The sequence below is a fragment of the Dysidea avara genome, chromosome 5, assembly GCF_963678975.1.
Source record: "Dysidea avara chromosome 5, odDysAvar1.4, whole genome shotgun sequence".
In the NCBI taxonomy this organism is placed as follows: Eukaryota; Metazoa; Porifera; class Demospongiae; order Dictyoceratida; family Dysideidae; genus Dysidea; species Dysidea avara.
The window spans coordinates 41,674,665-41,689,448 of record NC_089276.1 but is presented as its reverse complement, the minus strand read 5'-3'; the positions used below and the strand labels follow the sequence as shown (position 1 = coordinate 41,689,448).

General features: G+C 41.6%; 1 protein-coding gene across 2 annotated transcripts in view; it reads left to right on the top strand.

The window, feature by feature from the left end:
• The window catches only part of LOC136255795 (uncharacterized), a 34,048-nt gene that overhangs the window by 11,862 nt on the left and 7,402 nt on the right, over positions 1-14,784 (top strand). For both annotated transcript variants that reach the window (XM_066048689.1, XM_066048690.1), the window contains exons 4-6: positions 1,877-2,089; positions 3,794-3,844; positions 4,443-4,521. In XM_066048689.1, coding sequence (XP_065904761.1) covers positions 1,877-2,089; positions 3,794-3,844; positions 4,443-4,521 — 343 coding nt within the window. The remainder of the gene's footprint in view (positions 1-1,876; positions 2,090-3,793; positions 3,845-4,442; positions 4,522-14,784) is intronic.

Sequence of the window (14,784 nt, the reverse complement as noted above, 5' to 3'; positions counted from 1 at the left end):
TGTAGCTGAACTCTCTACAAGGTAACTTTTTCTAGCTGATCTCTCTACAAGGTAACTTCTTCTAGCTGATCTATCTACAGGGTGAATTGTTCGTAGCTGAACTCTCTACAGTGTGGTTTGTTTGTAGCTGAACTCTCTACATGGTGATTTGTTTGCAGCTGAACTCTCTACAAGGTAACTTCTTCTAGCTGATCTCTCTACAGGATGACTTGTTTCTAGCTGATCTCTCTACAGGGTGAATTGTTGTTTCTAGCTGAACTCTCTGCATGGTGGTTTCTTTGTAACTGAACTCTCTACAAGGTGACTTCTTCTAGCTGATCTCTCTACAGGATGATTTGTTTGTAGCTGAACTCTCTACAAGGTAACTTCTACTAGCTGATCTGTCTACAGGGTCAATTGTTTGTAGCTGAACTCTCTACAAGGTAACTTCTTCTAGCTGATCTTTCTACAAGGTAACTTCTTCTAGCTGATCTCTCTACAGGATGATTTTTTCATAGCTGAACTCTCTACAAGGTAACTTCTTCTATCTACAAGGTAAATTGTTTGTAGCTGAACTCCTCTACAGGGTGATTTGTTTATAGCTGATCTCTATACAGATTACTTGTTTCTAGCTGATCTCTTGAATTCTCTTCAGGGTGACTGCTCTATTAGAGTATCTCGATCTTGCACTTGTTACACCAAGTTGGATTTCGTGTTATAACTCCGTGGCTTTAAGTCTGATTCTTCTACACCATTGAAGAGCCTTTCTAAGATGATTACTCCATCTGTACAACGATTTTCAAAATATTACTCCAAGTAGCTTTTCTGGTAGACGTGGCAAGTAGTCATTTTTTATTAGCTAATCTCGGTTGCATAATTGTAACACACTGTTGGTTTTTTTGTTGTATCTTCCTGGTTTTTAGCTCAATTTCTTTCAAACCACAAAAGATTTGAGGTTCAATAGTTAACCTATTCACCCACTAATTTTCAGCTTCTTCCTGTAAGCGGTTTACCCTGTAGGCATGACAACATATTGGTGTTATATGTTGTGAATAACCGCTAATAACTCTGCCTGTTTATCGTATTCCAGCCAAACTTGGTAATAAGATGCACCTTGATATCCCCCTCCCCCCCTTCTGTGTGCCAAATTTCAAGGCAATCAGATATGGAGTTCACGTTTTATGGCAGTTTTTGTAAGTTTACCGAAAGATGAAGAAAAATGAAGAAGAAACTGAGCCAATTTTTGAAGTCGCATATCTCGGGAACGCTTGAAGCAATTTTGCTAAAATTTGGTGTGTGGAATACTGAAGTTGGCAGGCGTGTCCACAGCAAAAATCGTCTTGTTTCGTTAAGGCAATACAGAGCTATTGAGGTGCGAAAATCGTGTTTTCTTTCTTCCTGTCAATGTACTCATGGGTGTTATGCACCGGCTTCTTGGGCCGCACGACACACTACCGTGTGTCTTGATTTGAGTTTTAGTACTAATCACCGACATGTGACCAACCCTACTAAACCATTCCTATCTCCCTCCACAAGTTTTGCTGTTCATATTTTCCTTTCTTTGTAGACTATTAGAATGATATTTGGTGTATGATACTATGTAAGTTCAAAGGGAAAAGTGTTTATTCTCCATGATGTGATGTATGACAGTAAAGTAGACTTTCCATGAATGTGACACATCACACAACCCACAAGAGAATGACCACAATTGTCTCTACTAGTTGTCAACAACATTATCATGCTACTATCAATGACTCAGTCTTAAATTGTTCACTTACCCATCACCATTGTAGTTTTCAGTGTCTGCTTGATATTGACACCTTCATCCTTGCTTAACCCATAATGTGTACTATGTTACTGTAGTAGGACATTATGATATACATAATTTCCATTCCAGGCATCGTACAGTCAGACATCTTCATTCCCATGTCAGTCAGTGTCCTGTTCACTGGTCTATGTGTACATGTTATGTGAGATGTACTCCACTGTTGATGATCACCATGGTGACACCATTACTACAGAGCCGTTACCAACTGGTTTATCACTACTTGTCTACTGGCCAATATTTATACTGACTGTTACCATAGTGATGACTGTGAGCTGTGTGAAGGTGTGTACTATGTATTCCAATGTATTAGTGTCTGTGTGTGTTGTGTATGTGTGTGTTGTGTATGTGTGTGTTGTGTATGTGTGTGTTGTGTATGTGTGTGTTGTGTATGTGTGTGTTGTGTATGTGTGTGTGTTGTGTATGTGTGTGTTGTGTATGTGTGTGTTGTGTATGTGTGTGTTGTGTATGTGTGTGTTGTGTATGTGTGTGTGTTGTGTATGTGTGTGTTGTGTATGTGTGTGTTGTGTATGTGTGTGTTGTGTATGTGTGTGTGTTGTGTATGTGTGTGTTGTGTATGTGTGTGTTGTGTATGTGTGTGTTGTGTATGTGTGTGTGTGTGTGTTGTGTACGTGTACGTGTAATGCACATACAATTACAATGTCACATTAAAGATATTTGTCTTTTAGTATTAAATTATTACAACACATTTGCTGCAGTTATCCTAACATGAATACATATCTGAACTATATGTTCACTAAGTGGTTGTAACATGATCTTTGAAAGTTAATGAAATTCCTACTACAATACCATTTAACATTCACACTTTGAATAACAAGTACATGTGCTGTAATTACTTACTCTCCCCGCTTAGTAGCCGTGTCACAACCTGTAAATATGGGCCACAAGCACCACGACTTGTATTTGAACATACAGAAGGGAAGAGTGGTGTAGAATATTATTCAATACTAGAAGTCCACTGAGTAGCAATGTGTTGTACCATCACATGACTTACAGTGGAGTGTAATAGTTATGTGTGTGATACAGAAACAGTCTGAAGCTACCACAAACTGAACGTATAGTATTCCTTGTACCATTTGACACATCAAATAATGCAATTGAGTAGTAGCCAGTGTTGTACAGTGGAACCTCAGTTATCCTAACCCCTTGGGACCAAGGGTGGTCCATAAGTCATATTGTGTTAAAGAACATTTTTTAAAAAATCAGTATTTCAACTACCCTAATAGAACAGTCACTACTCTAATAGAGCAGTCATTTCCGTAGTTCGGTTAACTGAGAATCTGGATAAGTGGGATCCAGATATCTGAGGTTCCAATGTATATTATTGTACTGAACTGTTGACCAATATTACATTGTCATACTGTTAACTAGTAACACCAAGAGTTAATAATAAGAGAGGAGAGTGTCTAACGCTGTATAGGCCTGTAATAGATGATTGCGCAGAAGTTAAACGGCTTCCTTTCCGTGTAACGTACAGGCTTCTAGTATTTGTTCGTTTCCTTACCGCAATTAGTTTAGCCGCACCGTGATGAATCCTCGAGAATATTCGAAGACTGAACTAAAGACTGAGCTGTATGTACAGGGAACAGTGCTCCTTCAATTGAAGAATGCTCAAAGGTAGGGTAACATGGCGACGCAGTGAAAATTCGAAGCGATACTCCGCCTTTGGTTCAGTGTTTATTGGTTTCTCAGACGCTCTCCCCCAGAGTTATCTTCGAGGTTAACAGCCACACTTCTTTACGCAACAGAGCGATGCTCTTCGTGGTGAACTTGAACATCGAGTTGAACGCACGCCCTTGTGTCTGGGATAGCCTTTGTGGTTAAATGCAAAAATATACTAGCCAGTCTGTCGTTACACGGAAAAGAAGCCGTTTAACTTCTGCGCAATCATCTGTTACAGGACTATACGGCGTTAGACACTCTCCTCTCTATATTATTAACTCTTGGTAACACTTATTCACACTACAGGTTGCTACTGGCGCTAGTTATCCATCAGATTGTTTGTGTGGAGTAGTTCAGGTACTGTGTCTGTTTGTCTCTGTGTAAGTCCCCACTAGGGTATAGTGGTGTGTTACATTGTCTCCCCTACTAGGGCATAGTGGTGTGTTACACTGTCTCCCTCACTAGGGTATAGTGTTGTGTTACATTGTCTCTCCCACTAGGGTATAGTGGTGTGTTACACTGTCTCCCCCACTAGGGTATAGTGGTGCGTTACACTATCTCTCCCACTAGGGTATAGTGGTGTGTTGCACTATCTCCCCCACTAGGGTATAGTGATGTGTTACACTGTCTCCCCCACTAGGGTATAGTGGTGTGTTACACTGTCTCCCCCACTAGGGTATAGTGGTGCGTTACACTATCTCTCCCACTAGGGTATAGTGGTGTGTTGCACTATCTCCCCCACTAGGGTATAGTGATGTGTTACACTGTCTCCCCCACTAGGGTATAGTGATGTGTTACACTGTCTCCCCCACTAGGGTATAGTGGTGTGTTACTCTGTCTCCCTCACTAGGGTATAGTGGTGTGTTACACTGTCTCCCCCACTAGGGTATAGTGGTGTGTTACACTGTCTCATCTACTAGGGTATAGTGGTGTGTTACACTGTCTCCCCCACTAGGGTATAGTGGCATGTTACACTGGTGGAGTGATCTATTCCTATTGGAAGATATTTTCAACACATCAACTAACCAATCAAAGTTAGTAGAGTGTAGTGTATGCAGTGTAGAGGTACAAGTGTGGTATAGTAGAGGACAAGAGTGGTAACTACTAAAGATACTTTAGGGATGTGTATAGCTATTTTATTGTACCTGGGATGGATTGATCAAAGTGAAAGTGTACTTTTATTTTCATACTGTGCATCCTTTAAAGTTCAGGTGTGCTGTATTTGTTTTGTGCTGTACTATATTTGCCAAAACTGATTTGTACTGTGCTGTATGTCCCAACTCTCTAGACAGTAGAACAGTGAGTAATGGAATAGTCAGCACTAACAGTTATTAGTACTTTTAGAAATGTGCTACAGTACATTTGCATTTTTAATAGTATTCCATTATGAATGTAATTCAATTAGAGTAGTTTTAACTGCTCTATCAGAACACATCTGACTCTGTTGTAGTTAAAGAGTAATATTTGAAGTTGCTGAGGTCGGTTTAGCTATTGTGAGGTATAGTGGCTAGATAACACTGAATGACCATTGAAGGTCCCAAATAGAGGAAACGAAATAACGAACTGCAACACGTGTTTGCGCCTTGTACCAACCCAATATATTAGAATCACACATGTGCATATTTACAAAGGCTAATAATAGTTACAAGTATACAACTAGATAAGTAATGTCAATCAGTCTGAGACATCCTCCGGGGGGGGGGGGGGGGGGCACAAAGTGCACCAATCCATTGCTGTACCTTTTGTCGTCCACTTACTGCTGCACGACGCACTGGCCTTGGTGTCAATTCCACTGTGGGATGTTTATTAGTATTGTTGTCCTGGTGTGTTGCTCTAGGTAACTCTGCTGCTGTGACCTCAAGAGGGTAAAGTTTAGCTATGTGTCGATTAGTTTGTCCGGTGGATGTTCTAACATTGGCAGAACAAGCTAATCCATCATTACCCATGTTGAGATGTTTAATGACACCTAGTCTCCACTGGATCCGGGGTGTGTCATCATGAATGAGAACAACATCACCAACTCCTATTGTCTGGGTGTTATTGCCTGTTGAACGGTGGAATTCTTGTAGCAAATTCAAATATTTCTTCTGCCACCTGGTCCAGAAATGCTTGAACAGCAGTGCTTGGGTCTTAGTTTGCTTCCTTAAGTCTGTATCATCACCATATGTTGGGTCATTTACTTCGTCATCTTGTACATCCTGATAGGGCAGGGAGATAATGGATCTGCCATGTAGGAGATGGGAAGGAGTTATCGGCTCCATGTCCTTGACATCAGGTGAAACGTAGGTTAGAGGACGATTGCTCAATACAGCCTCTACCTCTACCACTATAGTCTGGAGACTTGCATGAGTGTGGCCCAGTATCTTCTTGAGAGTTGACTTAGTAAGCCCTATGAGTCTCTCCCAAAAAACCCCAAACCAAGGCGCACGCTTTGGGATAAACTGCCATTTGACACCTCTCCTAGAGAGATTCTCCACTAGTTCTACAGGTGATAATAGGCTCTGGAGCTCCTCCACCACAGCTAAATAAGTGGAGGCATTATCAGATAGCATCAGTCTTGGTAGGGATCTGCGGCTAACAAAACGACGAAAGGCCTGTAAGAAACATGTAACAGTTAAGTCAACAACTATTTCCAGATGCGCAGCTCTGGACACAGCGCAGGTGAAAAGGCAGACATATACTTTCTTTTCATCTTCACTGCTATGGGCATAAAGTGCACCAGTAAAATCCACTCCGGTCACTTCAAAGGTATTGGCTGTGTTGACTCAGCATTTCACAAGTGGCAGTGGGTCTGGTGTTGAGTATGGTCTGCCTGCAACTTTCCTGCAGATGACACATTTCCGTAGCAGTGAGCGAACACGCTGTTTTCCTGACGGAATCCAGTACTGCTGCCTGATTACCATCAGGGTGGCATTGACACCACTGTGGTGTTGTGAGATGTGAGCTTGTAGTATCACAAGATTTGTGTAGTGGTGTTTGGCTGGTAGCAAGTAAGGAAACCTTGTCAGTTCTGATAGTGGGGCATTATGGATACCTCCACCACACCTAATCAGCTGATAGTAGTCCAAAAACAGCCTGAGCTGTCGCACCAGTGGGAGGCGACAAGATTTTGAGGTCAAGTTAGAAATCTCTGTGGGAAACTGTGTATGTTGGAAAGCTTGAAGTAACATCAAATTTGCTCTTGACAATTCAGCTGAAGTTAGATGTGGTGTATTTACAGGTGATAGATGCCTTGTGTTGTGGATGAAGCGTAACACGTATGCAGTCACTGCAAGCAGCTTTTGCAAACTGCTGTACATCTCAATGTTGATGATGTTCAGGAGGCTGGTTGCTGGACCATGGTCAATCTGTCTGGTGTGGCAGTGCTGATCTGGCTCCTCTAGGTCAACCTCCTCCAATTTAGACAAAAGAACCCCTGTTGGATCCCAGGTTGGTCAAGATGTTGGAGATGGCAGCCATGACGGTTCATACAGCCAAACAGTTGATGAGCTGGCTGTTGAAAGGTGATCCCTCTTCTGATGGGGTTGTCTGTAGATAGACAATATTGCCAATTCTTGGAAATCGAGTGAATCTCAGCAACTTTGTGGCTTACATATGGTTTCAATGTTTTCTGGCTGACAATCCAATACAGAACGATCTGGCTATCTGACCACAAGTGAATAGTCAGATTGATGGTCAGGGATTTCATAATGAAGTGGCCTAGCCTGGCTGCAAGTACAGCTGCATTCAACTCCAACTTGGGAAGCGACAGCTGCAGCTCTAGTCTTGGACATCAGTATTGAGGCTGGGGCTTCCCCTTGTTGGATGTATGCAACTGCACCGTAAGTCTTTAGGCTTGCATCAGCAAAGATATACAGATTGGTAGAAACACCCTGAGGTACTGGAAAAACAATATCGTACTTGCGGGAGAAGGACAAACTTGGGGCTTGTGCAATGTTCGCAGCAATTGTGATCCATTGAGTGCACAGACTGGGGTCAAGTGTATCGTCCCACTCTAAATGCTCTTACCATAGCTGTTGTAGGAAGAGCTTTGCGGAGATCATGACAGGTGATAGTAGTCCCAATGGATCAAAAATACTTGATGACCACTTGAGAACCTCTCGCTTAGTCATTGTAGGTGGAAACGTTGTGTCTAGGTTAGGGTAGACATACAGCATATCACTCTCAGTGTTCCAGTACATTCTTAGTACCTTGACTGGGTTGCTTGGTTCAGCAACCTTGTGCTGTGATGCTATCTGCCGACAGTTCGAGGACCAGGAACGTAGGTTGAAACCTGCACTACCGAGTACTGAACGAGACTCAATAAAATATTTGTGTGCAGCTTCCTCACTAGGGAAACTAGACACAACGTTGTCTACGTAAAGATTGTGAAGTAGATCCTGTGGTATTGCTGAAGAATTCCGAATTAGGTGGAAGCTAAGTGCTGCGTACAGCATGAAAGGAGAACTAGTAGCTCCAAATAGCACAATTCGGAATCTATAGATCACAAAGGGGCTGTTCTCGTCAGTGGGATCCGACAGCCACAAAAAGCGTGTACTGTCCCTGTCTGATTCGTCTAAATAAACATGAAACCACACAACCACAACCTGACCAACAGACCTCAACATTACCTAATGCACAAGCACCTGCAACTGACAATACTGCATTCACCACAATGACACCTGCTCCTCTCTCAGCATTATATACCAGTGTATGCTTATTGAAGACAGCCATTGTTGAAGTGTCATCAGCAACTACCACTACAGAAGGTAACATTCTGTTTGATGAGGGAACGCAGCGTTCTTTTGTCACACAAGCACTGGCTAAGAACTATGTCTTCATCCAACCCACCGTGAGACTATCTCAGTATCGTCATTTGGAGCGTAGGTGTCCTCGTCCAGAAGCCTTGAGGTAGCAACACTCTTTGTACACACCCTGAACTCTGCTCGTATCCCAATTTCGGTCCTCATTGTTCAGCAGTTGGCTGCCCCCATCCAAAACTCAGTGCATACCCACCTGAGTGAAGTTCCATATCTGAAGGGCCTCACACTGGCTCATCCAGTAACTGGGGATGAGAATTTCCAAATCTCAGTTCTCATTGGGGATGACTACTACTGGCGTTTCGTACAAGATGAGATAATTCGGGGTGATGGACAGCAGTTCAATCATGACTAGGCTACCTATTGTCTGGCCCACTCCCCTTACCCCAACCCATTAATTCAACTAACTTGCACATAGCTATACTATTGTGTACCACAGAAACCAGTGACCTATTCCAATTCTGGAATTCAGAGTCTGCAAGCTTGTCACCCACTACAGACACTCCAGATAACAATGTGCTCCTCCAGCAATACATGAAAAGCCATATCACCATACGATCAGACAGTGCCTATAGCTTGTGCTTTCCCTGGAGAGAGGATCACCCTCTTCTCCCATATAATTATTTTATCTGCTCAAAACGAACTAGGTCCCTAGCACATCGATTATTCAAAACACCAGAGCTGCTGAAACATATGGAACCATCATTAAAGATAAAGAACAACGAGGATTCATAGAAAGAATAGAGAGCAGCAGTCACACACATAATGTACACTACATTCCCCATCACCCGGTCAGAAAAGACTCGGCCACCACACCCATCCGAATAGTGTACAACTGCAGTTGCAAACAGTCTCGCAACAGTCCTAGCCTTAATGGCTGCCTTTCAGCAGGCCCCCCATTCCTCTGTAAGGAAGGCGTGGCAAAGGCTGGTGTGGTGTTGCTTCTTGCACTCTCTACATGTGAACTTGGAGGTGCATTGTGTCACCTTGTGCCTGGCAAGACAGTTGAAGCACAAATTGTCTCGCTTCACAATTGTTAACCTCTCCTTAGGGTCTGTTACACTGTTACATACATCAGTCTTGTGGCCTCCCTTACAGAAGACACATACAGGTTCCTTCCTCTGTTGACCATCACAATGGTGGTGGCCCTTGTGTGTAGCTGTGTGGAAGGAACTGGTGGGTGGTGGGAAGCTGTTGTAATTGCTGGGTTTACCACCATGCTGACAACTCATTTCAAAAATTTGGACTTCCTTGCGAATGGCAGCCAACACGTCCTTAATGGACCATTCTGTGTCATAGTGCTCACGTGCCATATGGTGTTTGGTTTCAACGGGTAGTTATGGATGAGGTCAATAGCATACCATAAGATTCAGGAGACTTGCCAAGTGCTGATAGTGACCTCATGTGCCTTTCTATGGTATCATGAAAGTGCTGTAAACTAGCCAAGTTGTTAGATGGCTTTGTGAGGTTGAGTAATGCCTCCATGTGGGCATTGATAATCTTATATGGCTGCCCAAATCTATCCTTCAACAACTCAAGTGATTGTGTGTAATTCCTTTCAGTGAGGTTAAACCCAGCAATAACACGAGCAGCATCCCCATGTAGTTGTGCTCACAAGTAATTAAACTTTTGCACATCATTAAGACCAACATTCGAGTGTACAGCAGCGTCAAACGAATCCCAAAATGTCTGCCATTGAATTGGATTCCCACTAAAGGTAGGCAGGGTCAGTTTTGGGAGTCGGCTGACGTTATGGTGTATGTCTGTAACTATTAATGGCTTAGGTGATTTACTCACGGTATCCTTTGTCGGCTTCACAACTAACGATGAGGTTGGTGAATCAGTTGTCACTGGGAGTTGAGTATCAGAATTTACAGCTGAGGAGTCCGTGGGTGGCGGTGAGGTTGGTAGTATGGTATGAGCATCAGTAGGCTTAGCAGGTGGCGCTTGGCTAGCTTTCCGTAGGAACTCGGTGGGAAAAGCTATACGCTCGTCTAAATCAAATTGGTACGCATCAGCATTAAAATGTCCTCTTCCAACTCGGTCTCATCATCGATCTTTTCAGTGATTGCATTGTTCAGCTCGACCAACTGGCATTGCTTAGCCTTGAGTTGGCAAAGTGTAGTATCGGCCATCAGCTTCGCTGCTGATTGAGAGTTGATGCCTTCAAGATTGGTGGAAAGGATGCATCAACTTTCCCTAGAAGTTTAGTCACACTGGATTTGGTAGCACATCGTCTAGTCCGGAGACGTTGGATGTTTTCCATCTTGATGTTTCGTCACAGCACCAATGTGAGGTGTAGTGGCTAGATGACACTGAATGACCATTGAAGGTCCCAAATAGAGGAGACGAAATAACGAGCTGCAACACGTGTTCTCGCCTTGTACCAACCCAATATATTAGAATCACACATGCGCATATTTACAAAGACTAATAATAGTAACAAGTCTACATCTACAACTAGATAAGTAATGTCAATCAATCTGAAACAGCTATACCTTCCATGGTATACAGCTTAGAAGGACATTTGCAAGTTGTGGATAAAAAATCTTTTTTTTTTATAATTGAAAACCACTGGTACTAAAATGTCCAGAGACATCTTTTGCTATACAAAACTGTTGTGGCTGCAGAAGCATTGGAAGTGGCTAGAAAGCGCAATATAGTTCTTTACTGTCATTTGAATTGTCCATAATTTCTGTAGTGACTGGATTGATTACAGCATAGATTCTTGAGAGAGGGGATTGGAAACGCTAGACTTTTACACGGACAGTCCTCTAAATTGGTGTTGAATTTGAGGTAAGTTAACACGTTTGCATCCGCAACACTATCGTTTATTACTCTGTAAACTTCTTCGTTCTATCTGCCATAGGTTCCTGCTTTTTACTCTGATACGTCAAGTTGATCCAGTTGTATATTACAGAAAGTTGGTTTCTAGCTTTCAATGTCATCCAGTTCCGAATTACAAGGTAGGGACAATTGACTTAATTTAATGCACAGCATACATAGTTTTAGGCTATGGTTTAGTAGCTGTGTGTGTACAATATGTAAGTTGTAATCTGCCTGTTTTTTCCTTATATAGCTCACACACTAGTACTTGATGCTATTGAAGCTATCCTCACTGATAAAGGTTTTTTAATTTCTTCACCACAAGCTTGTGCTGCTAGAACTTGTGCTGAAAAACTTCATACCTGGGTTAAGAATAGTGCTAACAACACAGAATTTCAGAAGTTTAGTAAGCAACTGATGAAACTCTTAGAGCCTTGCTTAGCTGCTCCTGGCAGCAAAGTAAAATCCAGTCATCGTGCTAAAATGTGGGAGAAGTTATTCAAATTTCAGATCTCTTCTGAATTTAAAGCACTATGGGATAACATTTTATCACACAGTAAAGCTGGCAGCAATGTATTATGCTACCAACGAATCACAGATATTATTGTGGAAAAAATTATTTTTAGCCGATTTCAAGTGGTAGGAGGATAGCAGTATGATGAAGATGCCTTGACTTATGAAGAAAGAAATGCAATACGATATGCAGCTGGTTGCATTGTGAGAAATCTAAGGAAGAAGTTGAGAAGATCTGCTCACAAACATAAAAATGAACTATTGCAGCACTTAGATGATCTAGTGTCATTTCCTGCTGATAGTAGTGGATCAGATCAAGAGCAGCAAGAAGACTCAAGTTGTAATTGGCTCAACTTACTTGATCACAGTGGATTAATCCATGTGAATGAGATGGTTTACCAGACCATAATTTGCATGGAGGTACAACTACGCCCCATGCTAGTGAAGAAATGTCAAGAACAGTCACATGGTCTTAACGTGCAATGTATTGTTGAGAAACTGACAAAGGACGAAGATGTCTTGTTTCATTGGACACTTGTATCTGGGTCATGGGATGAAGAAGTAGCCAGCACACTACTACACATGGTCACTGAATTGTGGGTGACTATCCGGGAATTTGCCCATGTGTCAGCATGGATTGAGAAGCACAAACAGTCTACTAAAAAGAGCATCCAAAAGTCACAAGGAGTTAGGAAGAATCTTAATGTTTAACAGTAGTTATTGACAATAATCAGATTAAAATCAAGATGGTAATATACAATGATCTACAAAAGTTAATTTGATGAAGTAATAAATACAAATTAAATATTATATTTTGTCATTTTGATGTATTCTTTACTGTATGTATACGTCGTCTTTTTGGTAAAGGTTTCACTTCTTTAATTTCTTTCTCCAAAGCAATTCTTTTATGCTTTTGTCCACGGCAATTCCCACGTTTGACATGAACATCTGCTCAAACAGAATTAGCCACTCGTAAAGTCTGAGCAATGTTCACAAACTCATCAGCATTTGGATTTTCATTAGTGCCTCTGCTTTGACGAACATCTTGACTCAGCTTGCCACTTAAGAACTTCTCCACACCAGGAATGGAAAATACATATTCCACCAATTCTATAAATGATTTCACTACAAAAAAAAATTAACAATATGCATTGTGAGTATCCATTTACTTACCTGTCATTTCAATTCCATGTCGTGTTTCAACACTCAACATAAGCTTCTTTTTCTCCTTTTCATCCACCTTGGCTTTGAGTGCTTCCTCTTCCCACTCTTGAAGATAGGGCAAAAATTCATCCTTTAACCACTAAGTACACACAAGACCATTGCTCATACAGTTAACTACAAATTACCTTAATTTGTTTGTCATTCTTTCCACAATAAGGTTTCTGAAAATCCTTTCTATTACATCTGCCTTCATCAAAATTTGTCACATTGAGACAATCAAAGAATTGATCAAACATCATGGCAAATTTTGCTGTTTCACTGACTTCAGGGTTACGACTAAATGTTAATGCCTTTGGAATGGCGCTACTCAATACCTGTGTAACAATTCCTGCTATGCAGAAATCATAATATAAATGCTAACCTGTGCTGCCAGATCCATACACATTTTAGAGAATGATGTTAAATTGACATATTCATACTTAAGTTTTGGAACCAATCGTGTCCCCACCCTGCCTGGCCTGGTATCCTCAAGGTAAAGATCCTCAAGATGTTTCCGAGAGATACACTTCCCATTACACTACAAGATTACACATAAAATATGTTTATACACAGTCAAGCATACCGTTAATTGTCGGTTCGGAGATGCCCAACAATTTCTCGTTGTTTTCATCAAATGGGGAAGGTCCGAAAAAAAGTAAATGTTTCTGTCATCAGCATACTTGTTTGGCACCTTGTAAACCATGGATGATGATGAGTCGTGCTTTTGGAACAAAGCTCGGTTTGTTGATGCACCATCTGCAGTGACGAAGAGGACCTTGAATCCACATTTCTCTAGTCGGTAAATGCATTCCCATAGTGGTCTATGTAGCAAGTCATTTGATACTTCACAGCAATGGAAAAATGCATAAGGGAATTGTAAATCTGTGAAAAGACCTTTAACCATAAAGGTCATCATTGATTTTGCCAGTGGTTTAGAAGAGGTATCATAAGGGTCGTTCAATACCTTTTCGTATTTAAGTAGTTGCTCATCAATATCTCCCACGTTGGCAAATCTGCAAAGCTGTCCTGTATGTTTAAAGTACACCAGATCCTCCCTGATGTGCATTTCATCAATTAAAACACCAACAATTTTTTTCCAGTCTTCCAACTCTGTCAACTAGGCCGCATCAACTAGCATTTTATCGACATCATCTGAAAAACCTGTGGATGCCTTAAAGCAATATGTGTAGTCGCGTAATGTACGCTGGGATGGCAACCTGAATCCCTTAAGGCATCATAAGCTCCAGCAGATTTGCACCTAATGTAAAGGCACCACTTTATTATGGTAGGATGCCAGCGCATTTGGCGTGGGTCTGTGCAGTTTGAAGCCTTGAGTTGCTGTTCCCAGAATAATCTCTCAAAAGAATCAGGTGAATACTTCTTCTTGATGACAGAATACTCGCTGTTTAAAATTGATTTCATCTCCTCATGGTCACCATCATTTAGTACTACTCCTTCACTTTGAACAGCTTGACTAAGTTTATCTTTCAGAAGCCCAATCCTCTTCAACATGTTCCTTCTGCACTTCTGTTGTAGTGTAACCTTTACTCTTAGTTTAGGTGAGTGTAAATGGCGGTTGTTTATATGGCTGGAAAGGGTGATATCACGTAGTGCAGGCTGCTTGTTCCTGTGAACCAATTTAGAAGCTAGTGTGCGCTTGTACACTTTGCAAATACTGCAGCTTAGTACATCATCACTCACAAGCAGCTCATAATCGTAATGTCTTACAGTCACCACCTCTTGCTCACTGTCCACGAATGCAACTTTCTCACTACCTACAAAATATGTTAAAATTTTACAAACAATAGACTACAATACTAACCTGACTGGTTAAGGAAAAAGCCTTTGTGGGCTAACTGTACAAATTCACCAGGGTTTCCTTGACATACTTTCGCATTATGTATTCTCTGCAGCAACTCAACCACAGAATCAACAGAGCTTATGCATGTTGGAACA